This window comes from Pelodiscus sinensis, chromosome 1 (genome assembly GCF_049634645.1).
Source record: "Pelodiscus sinensis isolate JC-2024 chromosome 1, ASM4963464v1, whole genome shotgun sequence".
In the NCBI taxonomy this organism is placed as follows: domain Eukaryota; kingdom Metazoa; phylum Chordata; order Testudines; family Trionychidae; genus Pelodiscus; species Pelodiscus sinensis.
The window spans coordinates 302,687,049-302,710,611 of NC_134711.1; the positions used below are offsets into that span (position 1 = coordinate 302,687,049).

Genomic DNA, 23,563 nt, shown 5'->3' on the forward strand with positions numbered 1-23,563 from the left:
TGTAAAAATGAGACAGAGGATGACATTTACCACTGAAGACTTCAGGCTAGAAGCTGATTTTGTGTATTATTTACATACAGATTTTCAGAAAAGAAATGTTAGCAAATTTAAAATTACAGAAATATGTTTTTCAAAAGTTGTTTTAGTTTTCAGATTTGTAACCCTATGATGGAGAGATCTCAACTTTTTAATAGGAATTTTGCCTCCTTGATTAGCTCTATGATGATATTAATATGAATGTGTGTTTTAAAATGTTTTGGGTTGGGTAGAATAACTATATTGTTTTATGTCAAGATTAAGGGAAATATTGTGTACTTCTAAGAAAGCAAGCCACAAGGTAAATGTTTTTAGCTGACTTCTGCATTCTGTGGCTTTGATTACTCTAGAAAAATTAGTAACCATATCACAGGAAATGTTTGTAAGGGTGCAAGTGTAAGCACTAAGACTATGTCTAGACTGCAAGATTTTTGCGCAAAAACACCTACACTTCAAATGCGCTTTTGTGCAAGTAAATTGGCAGTAAAACGTCAAAACAGAGGGCTTTTTCCAGTGTAGGTAAACCTCCTTTTAGGAGGCATAACTCCCTTTTGCACTACAGTTACAGCACAAAAAGGCAAGTGTGGATGCTCCGCAAGGGTTTCTTGTGCAAATAGAGCCTATCCAAAAAAGCACAGGTGCTCTGATGGCCATTCTGTGAATGGCCATCAGAGCTTTCTTGTGCAAGAGTGTCCATGCAGTATGGATGCTTTCTTGCGCAAAAGCGCATCACAAAAGTGATGTGCTTTGAGGTGTGGGCGTGCTTTTGTGCAAGAAGTTTTTGCGCAAGAACTCTTCCGCAAAAGACTTCTTGCGCAAAAACCTTGTAGTGTAGACGTAGCCTAATATAGACAGGACTGTCTATACTGTCATGAAAACCTATGAGTTACTCTGTTCAGATCATCTGCCTAGGATCCAAAGCAAGGCAAGCCTCTCAAGTAGAGGTGGCTGGGAACTTTTTGACTGACTGGCTTTTTCTCAAAAAATGCTGGTTTGTCAAAAACATAACTTTTTGTGGAAATGTATCATTTTTGACAAAAATTTTGCTAGGGATGTTTTTCAGGTACAAGAAGGAATTTCTGGTCAAAATAAGTGTTAGAGAGGGAGACATCCAACCTAGAATAGCCAATAGACTGCTAGTTACGCCGTTCACTCATGATATAGAAGACCCAGATTTAAGTCCCTCTTCCAAATCTTTCGGAGAAGGGACTTGAGCCTGGGTCTCCCAGGACAAACATGAGTGCCATAATCTCCTCACCCTTTTTGCTTTTGTGTGTATGTGAGAGAGAGACACACAGATAGATATATCTATAGATATAGATATATATCATAATCTCTTGGTTTCATCCCAGTGCAGAATGGCAAAATCTTTTTTGAAACTTGAACACATTAATGGGAAGGAAGACCATTTCCTGCCCTGCTCTGCTTCTTTCTCCCTGTAGGATTACATTGTAGGCCATCTGCATGGGCACCCCTTCAGGAAATCTAGCCCTGCCTCCACCTATTCTGCTCAAGGACCTGCCCCTTCCATTCCTACCCCTGAGAACCCTGAGCCCTCCCTCCCGCACTACGGCTAGAGAAGCCTCAGGCCATCAGTCCGAGCTGCCCCCAGCCACTGGCTGGCCCACTCTAGTCATGTTGGTTGATCCAAGCACCAGCCTACCTGCCCTAGTTGCCCGATCCCTGGACCTCTGGCTGGACCAAGCATTGCCCTGACTCATGGACCAGTCTGAACATCAGGTAGGCTGGTCAGGTGTCCAGTTTTTGACTGAAACACCGAGTCAAAACAGGACTGTGGTGGTTCCAGGCAACATGCTTACCAGACTGTTAAATGTCTGGTTGGTGGCACTGCTGGTCAGTGGGACTGGCAGGCTCTCTACTCAGCTCTGCACAGTTCCTGGACGTGGCCAGCATTTCCCTCATGCTCTACGCCTTAGGCATAGGGAAGCCATGGGTGCTCTGCATACAGGCATTGCAGCTCTTACTGGCCAGGAACCACTGCCAACAGAAGCTACAGGGTCAGTACCCCTGTGACCAGGGGTATCATGCAGAGCTCCATGACTGCACATTTGCCTAAAAGTGGAAGGGACATGCTGGCCACTTCTGGGAGCTGCCTGAAGTAAGCTCCGCCCAGAGCCTGCACACCTTGCTCCTTCCGAGACCCTCCTTCAACACTCCAGAATTCTCAGACCCCCTTCCTGCACCCCAAACTGCTCATCCCAACCCCCATCCCAGATTTTGCACCCCCAGCTGGAGTCTTCACACCCTCTCATGCTCCAGCGTTCTGACCCAGCCTTGTGAAAATGAATCTATGAGCCAGGGTAGGGCAGAGCAGTGATAGAGGGAGTGGAAATAGAGTGAGAGAGGTGATGGGCTCTCAGAAGAGACAGGGCAGAGATGGGGCCTTGGAGAAGGGGCTGGACACAGCAAAGGTGTTCAGTTTTTTTCAGTTAAAATGTTGGCAACCCAAACACCGGCTACTTGCTGGGCTGAGCTTCTCTGACTTGTTGAGCTCTGAGCTCAAGGCCACCAGCTCAAGCTGAGCCCCTGTTGTCTTCAGGAGAGAGGAAGAATCATGGACAGGGCTACAGCCTGGTTTAGGAGAGGCTCACCTGGTCTTTTTTTCCTACCATTCATGGTCATCTGCGTATGAGTCACATAAAGACTAGGCCCAGATTTTTAAAGGTATTTAGGCATCACTGTGCTCAGAATTGCAATGCCCAAGTGTCATTTTCAAAAAATTCAGGCACTAATGAGCCTAAATTATTTTTGACAAATCAGTGGGATTAAGGATCCAAAGTGCCTATCTCGTTTGAAAATTAATGTAAGCACCTAAATCAGGTAAGCATTACAATGCTGAGCTCAGCAACACCTAAATACTTTTTAAAATCTTGGTCTAAGTTCTTTCCCCTGAATCAGGGGCCCCATCAGGAAGCTATCTACCGAGCCATGTCACGGGCCCAAAAAAGTTTTATGGTTTACCTCTAGATTTACTTCTGTGTAGATGGTTTCTTCAGTAGGGTTACTCCTGATTTGTCAGGGTGGATACGTGAGAGGAAAATCAGTTCCTGCATAACTGCTTTGTGGTTCTATTTTGAAGAGAAAAGGTACTTTCTAAGGCAGGGGTGGGCAATAATTTTTGACAGGGGCGGGGGCCACTCCAAGATTTTGGATAGTGGTTGAGGGCTACACTCTTCAATGATATTAATGGAGGAGGTGTAGTGTCTGGGATGGAGGTTGGGTACAGAAGGGAGCTTGGGGTAAGAGATTGAAGTATAGGAAAGAGGTAGAGTGGAGTCTGGGAGGGAGTTTGGGTGAAGGCAGTTGTGACCTAGGGCAGGAGACTGGAGTGCAGGGTTTTGGAATGTGACCTACGGCAAGAGGGGGTTGTGATCTAGGGGAGGAGACAAGGTTGCAGGAGTCTGGTTTGTAATAGGGTAAAAGGGGATCGTGATCTGGGCAGGGAATTTGGGTGCCAGATTGGGAGGGATATGGGTGCAGAGGATTTGTGTATGTTGAATTGGGGAGAAGGGGGGCAGAGAGGGGCTGGGGAGCCTGAGGCAGGCTCTGGCCAGGAGACTTATCAGCCAGCAGCCTGCCTGCCTGCAGAGCTAAATGCTAAAGAGCTTAAAAAGTTTGCCAGCCAGCCAGCCTGCCCCACTCCTACACAGGCTGCACAGTCATGTGCTTGGGTGAATAACTGAGCTGGAAGGGAGGGAGCTAGTGCTTTGTGACTGACTGTTATTCAAACAGGCAGCTCCCGTTGGCCAGAAGGTGGCCAGTAGGATCGTGCTGGGGGTGGGAATATGCCTGAAGCTTCCTCCCTCCCTCCTCCCCCAGTTTTTAAAGAGAAATGGCCCTGCAGCCACTTTTCTGAGCAGTGTGCAGGGCTGTGGGACAAGCAGGGAAGCCTGCTTGGGGCTCTCCACAGCATCCACGGGTCAGATCCAGCCTGAGGATTTTATTTTGCCCAGGCCTGTTCTAAGGGGTTTTGCTTTAGCATCTTGGTGGTTTTATAGTCACATTGGTTATTAAGTTGTTTTTGTATGTTTGCTCTTCCTAGAAGGATTTGATTAAACCGAATTACTCTGCTTCAAGCCTGGGTCACTTTTGTTTTAGTTGTTACAGATGGGGGAACTGAATCTTCTGCCTTAGCTGATGACAATGGCAGTGAGGAGGATTACAGTTATGAGGAACTCTGCCAAGCCAGCCCTAGATACCTACAGCCTGGAGGGGAACAGCTAGCAATTAATGAAGTAAGTGGAAGATACATTCCAGTATGTCTACTCTTTTGTTTAATGTGATGATGTTGCATGTGCTTTGTATTACAATACTCAAGTTTGGAAGTCTGAAATCCAGACCATTTTGCTACATTATCTAATTTCTCAGCTGATAACTATACAAGCACAGATTGCTCAAAATACTCTGCTCATCCTGAAACAGGTTGTATTTATCTCCTTTTTGTTTAATTATTCTTTTTTAGTTTTTGTAGCAGCCTACAAATTGGTCTTTGGTCATTGCGCTTTTTGTCCTTCACCAACTCTTTTTATCTCCATTTCAGCTGATATGTGATGGCAGCATGGTCTATGCTGAAGCACTGTGGGACCATGTGACTATGGATGATCAAGAGCTAGGCTTTAAAGCTGGGGATGTCATCAGAGTCCTTGAAGCTTCCAACAAGGACTGGTGGTGGGGAAGAAATGAAGACAAAGAAGCCTGGTTTCCAGCTAGCTTTGTCAGGGTTAGTAACCCATATCTACTTCTTTTGTAAAGGCAGAGTCTGATTCACCACTGCGTTACTGCAGCTTTACATCAGTTTTCCTATCAAAATGTCAGTATAACAATGGTTTGTTTTATTTTGTGAAATATATTCTCATTTAAGCACACATCTCTTCATCTCCCTGTTTCACGCTCAGTGCACCAAACCAATATTAAACTGAAATGAAGCAGTGAGTGCTCTGCTGCCTGACATTTGCAAATCGGAATTATAACTCCTTACGCCTACTTTTCACAGGCGTGAAAGACTACACAAGGGGCAGGGCAAAAGAAAATCAGGCCCCAGTATTTGTGATCTATTTGGCTACCTTTTACAGCCCTTTTGAAATCAGAGAAATGAGGGCAGAGAATCAGCTCATCATTATCACTATTATTTGGACTATGTCCTGTAGAGGTAAAGAAATCTGCACTAATACCAGTCAGGGCTGCTCAGTATATACAGAAAGAGCACAATTGTTAGGGGAGTGGAGGTGGAGACGGCTGCTCCACTCAGCATTACCTTCTGATATGTCAGGGATTTCTCTGGTAAAATAATGCCAGACCTGTCAGCTTCTTCATTTGTGGTAGTTCTGTTCATAATTTGCAACACCTTATTCACAGTTCAGACAAGAGTCTTACGACAGCGCAACTGTAGAGGGCTGGCTGTATTGTATTATTAATTATATTATAGTAGCTTCTAGAGGCCACAGCGGAAGTTAGAGCCCCAGTGGGCTAGGTGCTTACAAACAAATTGTAAGAGACAGAGCCACCATAATGCATTTACCATCTAAGTAGCCATGCTGAAGATAGAGTGGGTGAAAGGAAGCATTGTTATTACCATTTCACAATAAGGAACGGCGGAAGAGAGATTAATGGTAAAAGTTTTAAAAATTCCTAAATCACTTAAGCCCAGATTTTTAAAGGCATTTAGGCATTGCAACGTTGAGTCAAGCAATGCCCAAATGCCTTTTAAAATGTGAGCTTCAGGCAGTCTTGAAAATACTGCTCTGAGCGATTTGTCCAATGGTACATACAGAGCTAATGGAAGAGCCGGGGCCATTAAACCCAATCCAGTGATTTAACCACATGGTCTTCTCTCCTGTCAGTTTTACCATTTGTGTGTGTGAGGTGAATAATGAACTTGATAGGACTCTAGTACAAAAATATTAAATCTGACTTCAGAAAAATGTATTTTTAACTTTAGATTGTGTGTGCAAGTGTCTCAGTTTTGGGGGGAAGGAGCGTAACTGGGAACAGGAAAAATGACTGTCACTGATTACTTCACATCAGTGTCACCTTAATGTAGCATTGAAAATAAAGTCGCAATTTATTTATTTAGGTTTTGGCAATGACTGCCTGCTCGCTACTCATGGTCTTTCTAATAAATCTGCCCTTCTATTAATTGTTACATGGTAAAAAATACAGGCTACTCTATATGGTGGCCCTCAGATACAATGGTGATGAAAGCTTGAAACCTTTACATTAGTAGCCAGTAAAACTACTCACATAAGAGCTACATGATAGGCCTTATTTTGGAATTCTATTTATATAACCTAGAAATAGGGACCAATAATATAATAATAATCAGTATATCTGCATTATGAGCCACCTCCATTGTAATTAAATAAGTTTGTAATAGTTTTTAACATTTGTTTTTGTTACACCTTGCTGCTCTACTCTAGTTGTCTTTTCTGTTATGAACGCAGTTACGAGTTAATCAGGAAGAACTACCAGAAAATTGTGGTAGCACCCAAGATGAAGAGCAACATGTAGATCGCCAAAAAAATGCTGAAAACAAGGATCAGATGAGAACCAATGTTATACAGGAAATAATGAACACAGAGAGAGTCTACATCAAACATCTCAAGGACATCTGTGAGGTACATGTTCAAGCCATAGGACATTCCACAGGCATAATTTTCAAGTGAAAACTTTCTGTTGTCAAAAGATTCATAATTGCAATTCTAAGGCTGTCAATGAGAATGCTATCTCATGCAGTTCTCCCTATCTTATTGATACCATAATACATAACTTCCTTTAAAAAGAACACTTTGTTTCACACTTATCAATTCTTTGTTTTCCTGACTGCTATTTGAATGTTAGGGGAGAAAGTCCAGCTTACTTAGTGTTCGTACATAACTAAATTCATGGAATAATATCTATTTACATTTCAGTGATTGAACATTTTGAAGGTAGCCTGCAGAGAAATGAAAACTTGGGTTTGTGCTTATTTCTGCTTGTTTATTATGTAATCCTATTTATGTAATATTTTTTAAAAATATTCTGCTTGTTTAAACTGCAGAAATAGCAGTCGTATCAAGATTTTCCTTCCTTGTTTTTGCTGGAGTTTCCTTGGAGGAACAAAGACTTATAAAGTAGGAGCTTTCTCATACCTTAATTCAAGTTTGAGCCTTTAACTATGAACATTTTTCTCCCAAGCATCAGTTGAATGTTGGAGTTAGGTAAAAAAGAACAATGAAGGAGGGTCAACAGCCTGACAGAAAATTCCTTCTCCTTTCATTTTGTTAGATTTTACTTTCTTTATGCTTGTGATGTGATATTCCTATTAGTTCTCCAGTCATACATAGAATCTTCTAGGAAAAACAAAGATAATAAGAGCTTGCACTTCTAATGAGGAAAACAGGCAGACTGTTTTTATCAGGCCTTCTTAATACATTCTAAATAAATGAAACAAAAGCAGCTACCCATTTCTTCTTTTTAGATCATCTGTAAAAAAAAAAATCTTAAATGTCAGCTCCTTGATCAAGATCATCATTAGGATACACTTTTTATCTATGCCAGAATAAGTGTAATTAAGTCTTTAGGGCATTAACTATAAAAGGTAAGGGAGGAATTTTTACCAGCCATGTGTGTCTTAGACACATTTAGCTTGATTCATGGTGAGTGAATTTTATCTTCCACTGAAGCATCCACTGTTAGAAGAATATCAGATTGACTAGACCGATGGTTTTGTATCAAAATGACAGATCTTGTGGTGTTTTATGAGTGCAAGAATTTATCTCCCTGACTTGCCTTCAGTCTTCAGACTAGCTCCAGACTTGCCACTTCTACGAGTTTTTCTTTCCGGTACCATTCTGTAGCTCCAGCTACCAATTTCTATTTTGGTATTTTCTGTGGAGAGTGTAGATATTTTTTTCTAGAGATGAAGTTGTACTTCACAAAAACCAGCAACCAATTTTAGCTTTCATTGGCTAAACTCTGTTGCTGGGATGCATCAGTACACTGATATTAATTCTTAGAAATCACCAAACCAGTTCATCTATAGCTTTTTTAAAATAGAGTGGTGGTGCATTTAGTGGACCAGTGCTAATTTGCATGTTTTCCAAGGGGAATAAATGGTTCCCATCGTCAGCACAGAGGGCAGAGGTGGCAGAGTGAATCACTCAAGGCTGTGCAAGTTGGACTGTGAGGCTGGTGGTGTGCTTACATGTGGGTCTGAGTCAGTGAAAATTACTCCAGACACTGACCCAAGTTAGAAGATCTGCACAGGAGATCGCTTCCCTTGTGGGAGTCTGTGCAACAAAGCAATAGGCAAAAAACACCAAATTGGCTTACAGTGGTCCCCATGGCAGCCATGGCGCCTGCTGGGGCATTTATGTGCGCCTGCCAAGTGACCAGGGGCAGCCCAAGCCATTCTTGCGCCCGGGGCCCTGGGTATGTGGCACATGCGTGGTTCTGCCCCTGGACGCACGGCACATGAGCGGCCCTGCCCCCAGGCACCTGGCAGCCCCAAAAGGTTGGGGACCACTGGCTTGCAGCATTGTCACGGCGCACTTCCCTTAACAAACGGGTTAGGGAGGTAGAAACATGCATAGTAGTGCCCAGCAGTACTTAGCAATGGTATTCAGAAACCTCCAGAAGTCTGCTTGAAACTTGTTACCTGTCGCTGTAGCCATTACAAGCTTTTTGGAGTTACCAGTTCACTGGGAGGTCTGGGACCAAGATGCCTGACAGTATCCAAAGATATAGACCTGGCAAACATCTCCTAGCACACACTTGAACCTCAGTGCTTATGTGTATCTGGGTGCCATACCCTATTGTATGTGCAGTGGATGTTTTCTGGCAGCCATTGTAGAATACTATATCCCATTCTCAGCAGATGTTTGTGGGCTTACCATATGTACCTCCCTGTTATTGATCATATGCCTCTCCCAGACGTGTCAGAACCTGGCCCTTTAGTGCAGCAGAACCCTAATCCTTTCTCTTCCTCCTGACTACACAGTTGTTTATATTACCTGTCTTTGGTAATCAGTGCAGAGTAGAAGTTACTTCAAGTGCATTGTGGAGCTGGAGCATGGTAACATATTTATATAGAGACTGAGCCCATATATGGTATTTACATATAGACCTAAAGAGAGAGAAATATTTGTCAATGGAACATTTGGGTTTTAAGGTAGCAGTCATTCCATTACCCATATGGTCCTGTCCATGCTATAGGTTTGACCATGTTTAAGTACTGTTTAACCACAGTAGCATCTCAAGCACGTTATAACAAGATTTAATCTTGCCTGTGTGGCTGGGACCAAGCCTTGAAATATCCAGTTTAGAGAACCATGCGCTAGCCCTATCAGAGATGACCTTTAGACTATGTTATTACAGAATTTGATCTCATTTGTACTATTAAGCACTGTGGCAAAACTGTTGGTGTAGGTGCTCTTCCTACCAGATTGGTAGTCATAACAACAAGATGCAGCTCTTTTATAGCTGTTATGCAAGTGCTGATGTCTAGCTTTTTGACTAATCCACTATTGTGAAACAGAATTAGGATTGGGAGAATCAGTAACATAACTAATCAGACACAAATCTGAATTTGTAAATCCAGTTTTGTAGTGAAAACAGCCTTGAAATCAGACACCACAAAATCTAACTTTGGAAAGCCGCATATCCAATTGAGTTGCCTTGTTCAGTGCAAAATCCATTTGCAGGTTCCTGATCTCTTTCAAGTTTGATGCAAAGAGGTTTCTTACTTTGTTTTCAGGGATATATTCGACAGTGTCGGAAACACACAGGAATGTTCACCGTGGCTCAGTTAAACACCATTTTTGGAAACATTGAAGATATTTACAAATTCCAAAGAAAGTTCCTCAAAGATCTTGAGAAACAGTACAACAAAGAGGAACCTCATTTAAGTGAAATAGGATCCTGCTTTCTTCAACACGTATGTCACTTAGCTGTTTTGCTAAATAAATAAATTAAAAAATTATTAGAAAATGTTTAACTACCATGAGAGAGACACTTTAGTTCAGGGCTACTCAACTTTGGAAGCCCCAGAGGTCACAATAATACTCACAGCACATGCCAACGGCCTCAACTTAAGCGTGGTTGCATATACTTGCAAATATGTATGCAAATAGCTTATTTCACACTGACGGGCATGAATACAAAGATTAAGGCAAGATTACACAACACACAGGCCCCATTTAAGTCAGTTCTGTTGATATTAATAAAATACAATATTTACCTGATTTCCACCAATAGCACTTTTAATGAGCAATGACACTCCAGGAATATAAATGCTAAAATGCCTAACAGAAGACCATTATATTGATTACTTTTTTGCTTTGGCTCCCACCCGTGGGCCACATGTTGACCCCACATAAACCCAAACTGCACTGCAACCCACGGAACTGCGTGTAGAGTAGCCCTGTTTTAGTTTATGCTGATCATATGATAACATTTGTTATCCCTCATCTTTTTCTACCCTCCACCCTTTGATTAGGCCTATTGTCCTTGTAAGTGAAGTCTTTCCATTTTCATAGCTATGTTGATCCCAAGGTCCCAGATGAACAGGAATTTTCCAACAATCATAAGTTAAAATTTAATTGCAGACCTATGAGTGGATTTTGTTGTATGAAAACTACACTCATTGTCTTCCCAGAGAAAATATTAATCAGTCTGATTTACAAAGGTGGGAAAAGAGTTGCATGTCATTGCTAATCACCTACATACTCGCCAACTAGACTTGAGATAAAATGTGTGGCAAATAGAAATTTCACTGAAAAATGCATTTTGGAGGACTCCAAAACTATTAATGTATTTGGGTAGAACTTACTAAAAAATACTGATTTTCTTAAGTCATTTTACATTTTGTTTTCAAGTTTGGCTTGTTAAAAAAGAATCAACAAAAAGGACAGAGACCCCAAAGTGATCAAGTAGAAAAAAAAATTGTTTAGAGTCAATTCAAACATTTCAGTTGACTGAATGAAAAGGATATTTTTTCAAGTCTTTCAATTTGAAAAATCTCTAAAATAGTTGATTGGGTTCAACTTGAACTGGATTATTAATTCTTTTTAAACCAAAAAATCTTATTGCTTGCTCAGCTCAACCAACAATCTCAGGAGGCTTCCAAGTTCTAAGACTCCTCAAAGAAGACTTTACTTAAAGTGACTTTAATTATAATGATTTTGGGCAGCCCTCTGTTTCAGTATTCATAGACAACCCTTATGACTGAGAGTCACAAATCTGATGAATGTAAAGAGATATTTGGGGGGGTTCCATTTCAGAAAGCACGAAGCACTGCTAGCTAAAGCACTCCCCTGCAATCCACATGAACAGGAGTTACACCCGTTACCAGTTGCAGAATAGCTTCTCCAGTTTTTCTAAATATATTGTTACTCAGTTTGAGTGTAATTTAGCAGACTGTTAAATTAGTGTAACCAGAAGTGCTTTATAACTTCAGAGTCGATTTTTGGTTTTGTCTTTTTACAAAACCAAACAATGAATGTTTTAGCAGAAGCTTTGTTTTTTCTTTATAGCAAGAAGGTTTTGCCATCTACTCAGAGTATTGTAACAATCATCCCAGTGCCTGCATCGAGCTTTCCAATCTAATGAAACATGGCAAATACCGTCACTTCTTTGAGGCCTGCCGCCTGCTTCAGCAGATGATTGATATTGCTATTGATGGCTTTCTCCTTACACCTGTTCAGAAGATCTGTAAATACCCTCTTCAGCTTGCAGAATTACTCAAATACACCACTGAAGAGCACAGGTGAGAGAATTAAAATGATCTCTATTAGACTACAATGCTACCTTACTGCTATTGCAATCGAGGGTAGATTGGGTCAGGCAGTGACTGACCACTGGGCTCCTTAAGGTCAATGGCAAAGCTTTGTTTGACTTCAGTGGGCCAGAATTTCACCCAATATGTTTATCATCTTGGGCCTATCTGAAAAAATATTTCAGAAACAATATACACATTAAATAGTCACCCTTGACTATAAGGGTACATCTACACAGCAGTGTTATTTTGGAATAATGTGAGTTATAGTCCACATACAGTTATTGTCAAAATAATGTCGAGTTGGAGGACTTCTTACTTCGACTCCTGTAACCCTCATTTAAGGGAAGTCGAAGGAAGAGTGCTCTTTCTCGGACTTTCTTGCTGTGTAGACAGCACCAAAAGCTGAAATAAGCTATTTTGACTTAAGCTATGCAGTTGTCATAGCTCAAGTTGCGTAGCTTATTTTGGCTTTAGCCCTGCTTTGTAGACATGCCCTAGGAAGACTAATCTGGAGTGAGAGAAAGGAAGAAATGTATGTGAGAGAGAGAGAGGGAGGGAGGGAGGGATGGATGGATGGATGGATGGATTAGTAAACCAAAGTGAAAAAATGCCAGCGATTCCAAAAGAAAACATACAAAAGGGATAATTGTAGGGGATAAAAGGGAAGAATTAGTAAAGAGAAGCATCTCAGGGTATATTTATACAGCAAAGAGTAATCTGCCGCTAATCTGTGCTAGCCAACTCAGACTCTCGGGGCTCAGACTCCAGGGCTGTTTCACAGCTGTGTAGACTTCCCTCTCACCCCTCAGAGTCTTAGGGCCTGGCCAACCACAGGTTTTTCTTTGCTTCGTAGAAATATCTTTAAAGATAAAAAAGGTGAAGATGGTTTCAGAAGAACAACATAAACTGAAATTGTTTATTAGTATTAAACATTGAAAAATGTATTTTGGGGAGAAAGGATACTGAAAAATCCTTATGAAACAATGTAGATTGATACTGCATGAAACAAATAAATCAAAGAGAGGAAAAAAAAAGGAAAAAGAAGGAACAACCAATATCGAAAAAAGACTAAATAATTTTAAATCATTTTACAGAATAATGTTGCAAAATGTATTAATAAGAAATATACAGACTAAATAAATTCATCGTTACCCTCTTCAGTGTAGGAAACAACCCTAGACATGGGGATTTACTCAGGCAAAACTCCCTGTGACTTTAGGACAAACGCTGTTTGACCCAGAGTAAAACTGAATATTTTGGGGTGATCTAACAGTCATTCATATATGTGGATTAGGGATGTTAAAGGTTAACCAATAAGCATATGCCTTAATGGCATGCTTACGGATTAACTGCAGGTCCCCTCCCATCCCCTCCAGGCTGATCCAGCCAACAGAACCCCAGCTGCGATGAACAGTGGGGCCAGAACAGCCGTCAGCCCACAGGGCCGGAGCAGCCCCCATCTCCTATAGCATGGCAGGGCAAAGCCAGAGCAACCTCTTCCATCTGTGGCTGTGGCGAGCTGAGGCCAGAGAGGCCCCTGCTACCAGTAGTTAACCAGTTAAAAAATCGTTATTATCCTGAGCCTGTGTGAAAAAATATTTCAGAAACAGTATACAGGCAGTCCCTGACTTACGCGGATCCGCCTTACGTCGGATCCGCAGTTACGAACGCGGCTTTTCTCGCCCCGGAGGACACGGACTGCAGGACCTCGTGGCCCCGCCGCCCATGTACTCCGGGGCGAGAAAAGCTGCTCCGCGTCTCCCTGGTCTGCAGACCAGGAAGACGCGGAGCAAAGCTGCGGAGGGGCTCGGGCAGCCCAGGCGTGCCTGGGCTGTCCCGCTGCAGGCGTGCTCCAAGGCTTTGCTCCCCGTCTCCCTGCAGACCAGGGAAACGGGGAGCAAAGCCTTGGAGCACGCCCGCAGGGGGACAGCTCAAGTGCGCCCGGGCTGTCCCGCTGCGGGCGTGCTCCAAGGCTTTGCTCCCCGTCTTCCTGCCTACCAGGGGGATGGGGAGCAAAGCCGCGGAGCACGCCCACAGGGGGACAGCTCAAGCATGCCCGGGCTGTCCCGCTGCAGGCGTGCTCCGAGGCTTTGCTCCCCGTCTCCCTGGTCTGACCAGCAGACCAGGGAGAAGGGGAGCAAAGCCTCGGAGCACACCAGCAGTGGGACAGCCGCGGCGCGCGTGGACTGTCCCGTGCCCGTGTGCTCTGCGGCTTTGCTCTGTCTCCCAGGTCAGCAGATCAGGGAGACGGAGCAAAGCCGTGGAGGACTTGGGCGTCCGCACCCCCGTCTCCCTGGTCTGCTGGGGGGGGTGCAGCTAGTGACCCTCACCCCCCAGCAGACCAGGCTTTTCTTGCCTACCTCTGGGGTAGAGCAGCTGGGGGCTTCCGGGTTGGTCCCGCAGCGTTGCTCCGGACCAACCCAGCAGCACCCCAGCTGCTCTGCCCCAGGAGTCCTGATTCAGCCGCTGCTGGTCAGTTTCAGCAGCGGCTGAATCAGGACGCCTGAGGCAGAGCAGCTGGGGTGCTGCTGGGTTGCTCCAGTAGCGCGGCTCCTCGGCGCTACTGGAGCAACCCAGCAGCACCCCAGCTGCTCTGCCCCAGGCGTCCCCAAGTCAGCCGCTGCTGAAACTGACCAGCGGCTGACTACAGGAAGCCCGAGGCAGAGTTGCTCTGCCCCAGGCTTCCTGGAATCAGCCGCTGATCAGTTTCAGCAGCAGCTGACTTGGGGACGCCTGGGTTTCTTAAGTTGAATCTGTATGTAAGTCAGAACTGGCGTCCAGATTCAGCCGCGGTTGAAACTGATCAGTTTCAGCAGCGGCTGACGCCAGTTCCGACTTACATACAGATTCAACTTAAGAACAAACCTACAGTCCCTAACTTGTACGTAACCCGGGGACTGCCTGTACATATTAAATAGCCATCCTTGACTGTAAGAGGATTAGTCTGGAGTGAGAGAAAGGAAAGGGTATAGGTGGGGGAGGGAGGGATTTGTAAACCAAAGTGGAAAAACATCAGTGATTCCAAAGAGAAACATGAATAAGGGATACATGTAGGAGATAAAAGAGAACAAATCGCATAACCATCTAACAATTCTGGATGGGTTTTATATCCCTAACATTGATTATCAGTGTTATGGTTAACTGGCAGCCAATTCAGGAAATTGCCATTCCATTGCTATTATTGCACTCGTTTTTAACCCAATAATACCTTTTCACAATATATTTCTTTTCTAGGTGATGCACAGAATTCAGCTGTTTAGGGTTTTCAGCAATGAGGTTGTTTTAATGTCTCCCTCTCCCCACCTCCCAGTTTTTCCCTTCAACTTTTCTTCAGATTTCTTTAATTTTCTTTAATTTTGCTTGTTAAACAATAGAACCGAAGCTGAGTCATTGTCTCATCTTACTATGTGGATTCCCGTTTATCAGAGCTAAGAGAGCCTATGTGGCAAATGGAAACAGACTTTCTTTGTAGAACTATAGTCGGTTCTGCTTAATTTTATCCCCCAAGCATAAATTACTCAGATATTGAAAATCAGATCTCATAAGTTTATTTTTTCTCCTAAACAAAACAGGCCAGAGATGGTGAAAGTAAAACTCTGTAGAGTAAAGCAAAGCACTTATTTGGCAAAGACATTTTCCATTGAAATCACTGATCCATGATAGATTACAAGTCCTGGTTTCAGCTGCATAGCTATTAAAAACAGTTTAAGTGGTAGTGTAGGCTAGACATAACAGTTTCCAAATATGTTCAGGCAAGTCTTACATAAATATGCTGGAAGCAAGTCTTCTTGCAATAGTGTTGAAAACTGCTAGCTTGTAAACCACTTGAAACACTGAGGCAGTTGTACCCAAAGATAAAAATGTGCACAAAATATCTGATATATAATAAAATGTCTGAACAGAGAGAAAAGCTCAATCCTGGAAAATGGCTGACAAAGTGTAGATTGTGGTAAGTTTTATGGAATTTAATAAAGATTTATCTCCTTTCTGTAGAATATTGAACCAAACTATAGAAATCAGTATATTAAATACCTGCTTTAGTTCTGTATAATCCTCAATACATTTTGGAAAGATTATTATTCTGTCAAATTATATTATTGGAATCATTTTTACAAAGCCTATTTAATTAATATTGTTTTAATTCCTATTACACTCTATAGGAGTTTTCGATAATAGATAAGAGAAAAACAGTCTGCAAAACCTGCTAGTTTCTTGTTTATAATCAGATATTTTGTACACATTTTTAACTTTGGGTTAAAACAATTAGCCTTTCAGCTACAATATCCTGCTAATTTAAGTGATAAATTAATGTATAGTAAGTAGACTGTCTGAATGTAACTTAAACTAGTAATTCATTTAGTAATCAACCAGTCAGAGTTTCTGGCATACATTCTGTAAACCACACATAATTGAACTGAGACCCAACTAACTGGATTTACTATGAACTGATGAAAAGCACTATTTTGGGCAAGATCTGTGTGTAAGCTGGGCTGTCAGAAGGGTGATATTATCCTCTTCCACTCCTCCAGTATTTTTGTTTATTGTAAATCCAGATACCCCATCATGTGTTGATATAAATCAATGTAGCTCCTCTGAAGTCATAAATCATTAATAAATAACATTCTGAGTACTTCCTGTAGTTTACTTTCTGAATAAATTAAAGCTTTTATCTTTAAAAGTTTGTGTTTCTAGCCCTTATGGTTGGCAAGAAAATTGTTCCATCTATTAACCTGTTTGCAGAGACCCAGCCTGAATCAATATCTCTTGGTCCAAGGCGGCAGCATTTACCTTGGAAAAATTCCCATTGAATACAATGAGATTTTTGCTGTTGGACATCGTGCAGGATTTAGCCCAATAACAGAGATGGATTATAGGCTGAACCTCTCAAATTTGGCATCCTCAGGACCTAACCGATGCCAAACCAGAGAATTTGCTGAACCACTGGAGGTTAATATTGTGTCCGGCAGCGTTACCAACACTGTTTACTGGGCTTTTAGACAACATATGGGGTATGTCGACGGAGCCATGTAGATTTGTTTGTTCGGCAAAGGGAAATGAAGCCGTGATTTAAATAATCGCGGCTTCATTTAAATTTAAATGGCTGCCCCGCTCTGCCGATCAGCTGTTTGTCGACAGATCGGGGCAGTCTGGATGCTCCCCAGTCGACATGAAAGCCCTTTATCGACCTCCCCGGTAAGCCTCATCCTACGAGGCATAACAGGACTCATCCTATGAGGCATAATGATAAAGGACTTTCAGGTCGGCGCGGGAGCGTCCAGACTAGCGCGCTGAGCTGTTTGTCGGCTCAGCGCGGCAGCCATTTAAATTTAAATGAAGCCGCGATTATTTAAACGGCAGCTTCATTTCCCTCTGCCGATCAGCCTAATCTACATGGCTCCATTGATGGAGCCATGTAGTTTAGACACACCCTTAGTGTCAATGGAAAGGCAGAAGCACACAAGGAGAACTGTTTCCCCAGTGGAGGAAGTGGAACGGACAGCCAGAACTCTGAGCCTTGCCCCTCTAGCACCTATTTATATGTAATGATCTAGCCTGTTAGCGGTCCTTAATCAATCCATCCTCTTTCATTTCTCCTTCTTTGTGCTCATCACCCTCTCAAGTCACACAGCTAGGTGGATTTCAGACACTCCTCATTCTCTGGATCCTTTGATTGGCCTTTCTAAGAACTATCCTTCTACAAGGCGGAGCAGGATGGTCTTCATACCGCCTCCCCTGAGACATCACAGCTGTGCAGCTTGGACACTATAACTGTGCTCAAGTTACCTTGTCCCAAGCCTCGCTCCCAGCTTCTGGAAAGGAGGGAAAGGAAAATTGTTTTATAAAACTAAACTCCTGCTAGAAAGAAATCATTTAAGTTGATGGGAGTTGTGCCATTGGTTTCAATGGAGCCTGGATATCACATCTTAGGTTTGATTCTCCAACTCCTTGTCCTGTGTGTAGTAATTTACACTAGTGCAAAGTAGGTGATAGGGTAACAATAAATTGTGTAAATCACTGTACAAGGCTACGTAGTGGGAGTCAAGTCCCTTATGTTTAAGAACTGTGGTTAGGGGGATAAATCAGTTCTGTAGAGAATCAAGCTATAAATAGTAAAACTGTGTTTGTGTGTTATAGACAGTGTGTATAATGTGTTTGAAATCTGATTCCATTTTACAGTGATTATAACAATATACAGGCAGCATATGAGGCCATGAAGAATGTAGCATGCCTGATCAACGAGCGCAAACGAAGGCTGGAAAGCATAGACAAGATTGCACGCTGGCAAGTGTCTATTGTTGACTGGGAGGTAGGTGTCACTTTTCCATTTTCATGAAATATTTAAGATTAAATGTACTGTGCTCTTAAATTATCTCTAGGGGTATGTTTCTTTCCATGCTGTAGGGTATGGTGCATACATTTCACGTGGGCCTTGTTCAGTTAAAAGTCAAATTGCTTCACTTGCAATGATTCTGTTATTGGTTATCTTGTTTCTTACTCAGAAAGAACTGTTGTAACACATGTTTGTATCTTTGAGATTACAAAGACATGTTGAAAGAGAACAAAATGTATTTTCTTTTAGTTTGGGACCATTGTATCTGATTCTGATTTCTTTATAGTTATACATTAGGGTAACTCCACTGACTTCAATGAAGGTTACCCCTGGTTTGCACCAATAAAACTGAGAGTAGAATCAAGCCCATAGTTTTTGTGAAACAGCTTTGTCTACATTTTACATGTATAGAGTTTTAAAAGGTTTGTTGAAACAGAAGTACAATTCTGGCTGTCGTGACCAAATGCTACAAAAATAATTATTAGTAATACGATAATATCTTAAAACAATATTTATTTATTTATTACACATGTGTTTCTATATATTTTAGGGGCAGGATGTTTTAGCCAGAAGCTCAGAATTGATTCACTCGGGTGAGCTGACCAAAATCTCAAAGCAAGGCAAAAGCCAGCAAAGGATTTTTTTCCTTTTTGACCATCAGCTTGTGTTTTGTAAGAAGGACCTGCTGAGAAGGGACATGTTATACTATAAGGGTCGGCTTGATATGGATGAAATGGAACTTGTGGACATAGAGGATGGCAAAGATAAGGACTTCAACATTAATGTCAAGAATGCTTTCAAAACTGTGAATAGAGCAACACAAGAGGTTCATTTGTTTTGTGCAAAAAAACAAGAGGATAAGAAAAGATGGTTGGAGGCATGTGAAAATGAAAGAAGAAGAGTGCAGGAAGACAAAGAAATGGGTGAGTGCAAAGCTTTAAAGGGTGGAGGGAAGTGTTAAATCAAAAGGAAACGTTTGGGTTTCTCACCTTTTTAGCTCCATGCAAGTAGATTGTCACTCTTCTTGAGCAGCTGTGCCTGTTTATCAGACACAAACTTCAGCTATACAAGCGTCTGTTATTTCCCATTGAGTTGTCTGCACCTTGTGATCCTGACACTGGAGACTGGAATGGGCCTGATGCTGTGATGAGTTATACAGGCAGTCCCCGGGTTACGTACAAGATAGGGACTGTAGGTTTGTTCTTAAGTTGAATTTGTATGTAAGTCGGAACTGGTGTCCAGATTCAGCTGCTGTTGAAACTGACCAGCAGCAGCTGAATCGGACATGCCTGGGGCAGAGCAGCTGGGGTGCTGCTGGGTTGGTCCCGCAGTGCCGCTCCTCGGCGCTACTGGACCAGCCCGGCAGCACCCCAGCTGCTCTGCCTCAAGCGTCCCCAAGTCAGCCGCTGCTGAAACTGATCAGCCGCTGATTCCAGGAAGCCCGGGGCAGAGCAGCTCTGCCTCGGGCTTCCTATAGTCAGCCGCTGATCAGTTTCAGCAGCGGCTGACTTGGGGACGCCTGGGGCAGAGCAGCTGGGGTGCTGCTGGGTTGGTCCAGTAGCGCCGCACCTCGGCGCTCTGGGACCAACCCGGCAGCCCCTCAGCTGCTCTACCCCAGGCGTCGGCGAGAAAAGCCTGGTCTGCTGGGGGAGGGGTGCACTAGCTGGATTCACTCGCTAGCGTCCTCCGCAGCGAGAAAAGCCGCTCCGCGTCTCCCTGGTCTGCTGGGGAGAAGCGCCCCCCGTGCCGCCAGAGGTGGCGATAGTGGGGGAGGCACCCCACACTAGCAGGGCCCTCCCCCCCCCCCCCGGTTCATAACTAGGGGTCCGACTTAAGTCGGACTGACATAACCCGGGGACTGCCTGTATGTTGCACAACACAAAGAGCAGAATGCAGGGTGAGGGTAGCAGAGTTTTCTCATCAACAGCAAAAATCTGTCCCCTGCTGAAAACCTTTGTACTGCAATGGGGGAAGGAGTATTCGTTATTTGGTCATGGAGCAGCTTTTAAACTGCCCCACAGACACTTTTACAGACCTAGATCTGCTGTAGCTCCTTAATTCCCATTCTGTGCCCTTCCCCTGCTCTCCTACTAGTCCTCCCAGAGCAGGTATGCTGCAAGAGGCCCTATGTAGCTGACCTCTGGTGCATGGAGGAGGTGGAATCCCTCAAGATGCCTTTCATTGCATAGCAGAGCCTCACGTATTTCTGCTGGGATATTGGTGCCTTCCATGGCTTCAGATATGTGAGCAAATTCACCTCGCGATTAGGAATGTAGGGGTTTAACCTGTTAACTGGTTAACTGATAAACTGATGTTTATGGGTTACTGTTAATGGTTAAACTTGACATGGGGCTGATGTAAAAACAACCAGTAAAAGCATACTAGTGCTGAGGGCTTGTTTACGGGAGAAACACTACCCCCACAGCATTGCACCTGAACTGCTGTAGTACTTCAGTGGAGACATCCCCTACTACACTGACAGGAGAGATTCCCCTGTGGGTGTAGTTAATCCACCTTCCCAAGAAGCAACCTGTGGATTTTTCACACCCTTGAGCAATGTAGCTGGCCTATCTTTTTAGCATAGACTGGACCTTATATGTGAACCAGTGGCTGGTAATCACTTTTCTAAAGAACATTTTTATTATTAAGCCAAGCAGGTCTGTGTAACCTATGTAGGAAGCCAATGTGTCCGAGAGCCTGGCATGTGCACATTAGAAACAGTTCAAGTAATAGCACCCCCAGCAAAGTTACAGAGGCAGAAAGGATTTATAGGTGAGGATGAGAATGGGTAGGACCCTGCCTGTCTTACATTAGATAGGGCCTTGCAAATCCTAGGGCCAGCTTTGGGCCAAAATGTATCCCGTGTAAATGTGCATTTGGGATTTTAATTTTAAATTATGCTTGTTTCACATTTTAATATTGGTCATTACAGCTTCAGTTTAATATGGTCAATGGTAAAAGGTTCAGCAGAATTGCACTGAGAAGAGACAGACATAAAAGAGGATAGTTGTAATAGAAAACATAAAACTGATTTTTACATTCCCAAGGCAACAGTAGGAGGAAAAAAAATCCCAGAGATATTCCAACACCTGCCTTAGCTCTCCCCGATGGACCATTTGTTACAAGTAGCCAAGGTCAACTGGTACCCAAAATAAATGATGGAGCTGAGACAACTAAGCTCCCCCAAATCACCATGCAAATTAGTTTCCCTATTTTACCTTGATCTGCAGTGGGAGCCGACACTGCCATTGGACATCCTGGCCATTACTTTCTGGAGCTGTTTCTACACAGAGTGCACACACCACTCATGCACACACTTATCGCTGCCGGGCCCATCTGCAGCAGAATTCTAAACTAACCTGTGTGTTGTGGCAGGATGGCTGACTGGGAAATAGAGAACTATGTAATGCATTTGGAGACCCATTTATCAAACAAACTGACTCAACCTAGCCCATCCTGCCATACAGTAAGACGGACTGTCCTAATAGTTAGTAGACTGTCACATAAAAGGGCAGAGCAAAAGACCTCTTATTTACAAAACAAATGCAACATCCACATCCTTTGCCCTCACTTAATTTCCAAATTTGTGATGGGCCTCAGCTCCATTAACCCTGATGAATGGCTACATTTCACTTAGGGATTTGTGAATTGGACTGGGCAGAAGGAGATTAACAGCAAATCTTAGTCCATCTTTGGACCTTTCTACGGTTCAGTTAGGTCCTCCACTTTAGCTTTATGAGCCAGGATCTGAGCTCTTTGCTGTTGAAGCAGTTCTTTTCTGAAAGTTCCACAGAAATAGAAGCAAGAGAGTATGCAGGACAGCCCAAATGTTTATGCCCTTACCATGTCAGTCCCTGTGTATTAAAGAGACAAAGAGGGAGAAATAATATAAGAACATAAGAATGGCGTACTGGGTCAGACCAAAGGTCCATCTAGCCCAGTGTTCTGTCTGCCGACAGTGGCCAATACCAGATGCCCCAGAGGGAGTGAACAGAACAGGTAATCATTATCATCATCCCTGTCATCCATTTCCAGCCTCTGACAGACAGAGGCTAGGGACACCATTCCTACCCATCTTGGCTAATAGTCATTGAAGGACCTAGCCTCCATGAATGCATTTTTTAACCTTGTTAAAGTCCTGGTCATCACAATATCCTCTGGCAAGGAGTTCCACGGGTTGACTGTGCACTACATCAAGAAAAACATCCATTTGTTTGTTTTAAACCTGCTACCTATTAATGACATTTGGTGACCGCTAGTTCTCTTTTATTGGACCAACTCCTGGGGGGTAAAAAACAAATGAGTTTTCAAAAGCTTGTTTCTCACCAAGCAGACTTTAGTTTAGCAAGAGATATTACTTCATTCAACTTATTCAGTGCAAATTGTACATATTTTGAGGATTTTGAAGTGCATACCAGTGGACCCACACAATACTGATGCCTGCTGTTACTGGTATAGTTTTGCCCAAAACTCTGATTTTGGGAGAGGAAGTTTGGAAGAAGAAAATATGTGAGTGATAGGGCACTATACCTTCCTCCAAAAGTAATGTTGCAACATAAAAAATCTTGAGACGGATAAGACTGAGGAATACTATTCTAAGGAAAGTTGCAGCAGCCATGTCCCTGAATTTTTTTATTTTGTATGTTAAATTTGCCTGAATAATCTCATGAAAACAAAGCTGTGTCAGTGGCACTATAACAATGACAATAACAATAATATAGAAGGCTTGCTAATACATATCTTGCAGTCCCAAAATTTCCCTTCTGTTCAATGCAAGCAGTGCAAGATGGGGCCCAAAGAGCTTTATATCTACAAAACATTGTGCAAACATTAATTAGTATAGCAAACAAAAGAACAGAATTATAAGAAAATATATTTTCTATAATGCTAGATTGTCAGCTGACGGTCAGGACAGTGAGTGGTGTGTGTGTGTATACTATACACCCGAGACTTCAACTGCTGAGACTGGGGTCCCTTGCAGTGGGCAACCTGGAAGAGGTTGATGGGCGCCCCAATAAGTATACAGGAAGAGCTTATTACACTTCAGATTTTAGCTGCTAGAATCTGTGATTCCTTCTCAGCGGGCAGCCTCGGGGAGGCTGAGAAGTGCCCCAACGGATTTTGCCACCTGGGTGTGACACAAATCCAAACGCCCAAGCTCTTCCTATACTGTCCCTAATGACCGGCTGAAGTTCTTTTTAAATTGTGCCTGGTTCTGTTACAGCAACTGAAGGAGTCAGGTTAAAACTTAAACATTTACAGGTTTATTGAGGAAGCTTATAAATCATATGGTTGCAACGGCTATTGTTCTATTTCTTAACTGCTGACAAATATATATATAGATATAGAAAAAAAATGGTTACAAAGAAGATAAAGATAGGAAATAGAAAATAATGATACCAAATGACAGCTTAATCTTT

General features: G+C 42.9%; 1 protein-coding gene across 15 annotated transcripts in view; it reads left to right on the forward strand.

Moving 5' to 3' along the window:
* The window catches only part of SPATA13 (spermatogenesis associated 13), a 125,940-nt gene that overhangs the window by 91,648 nt on the left and 10,729 nt on the right, over positions 1–23,563 (forward strand). For all 15 annotated transcript variants that reach the window (XM_014581469.3, XM_006138887.4, XM_075919258.1 and 12 more), the window contains 7 exons: positions 4,156–4,292; positions 4,598–4,777; positions 6,498–6,671; positions 9,791–9,970; positions 11,568–11,800; positions 17,990–18,119; positions 18,694–19,066. In XM_014581469.3, the coding sequence (XP_014436955.2) occupies positions 4,156–4,292; positions 4,598–4,777; positions 6,498–6,671; positions 9,791–9,970; positions 11,568–11,800; positions 17,990–18,119; positions 18,694–19,066 (1,407 nt within the window). The remainder of the gene's footprint in view (positions 1–4,155; positions 4,293–4,597; positions 4,778–6,497; positions 6,672–9,790; positions 9,971–11,567; positions 11,801–17,989; positions 18,120–18,693; positions 19,067–23,563) is intronic.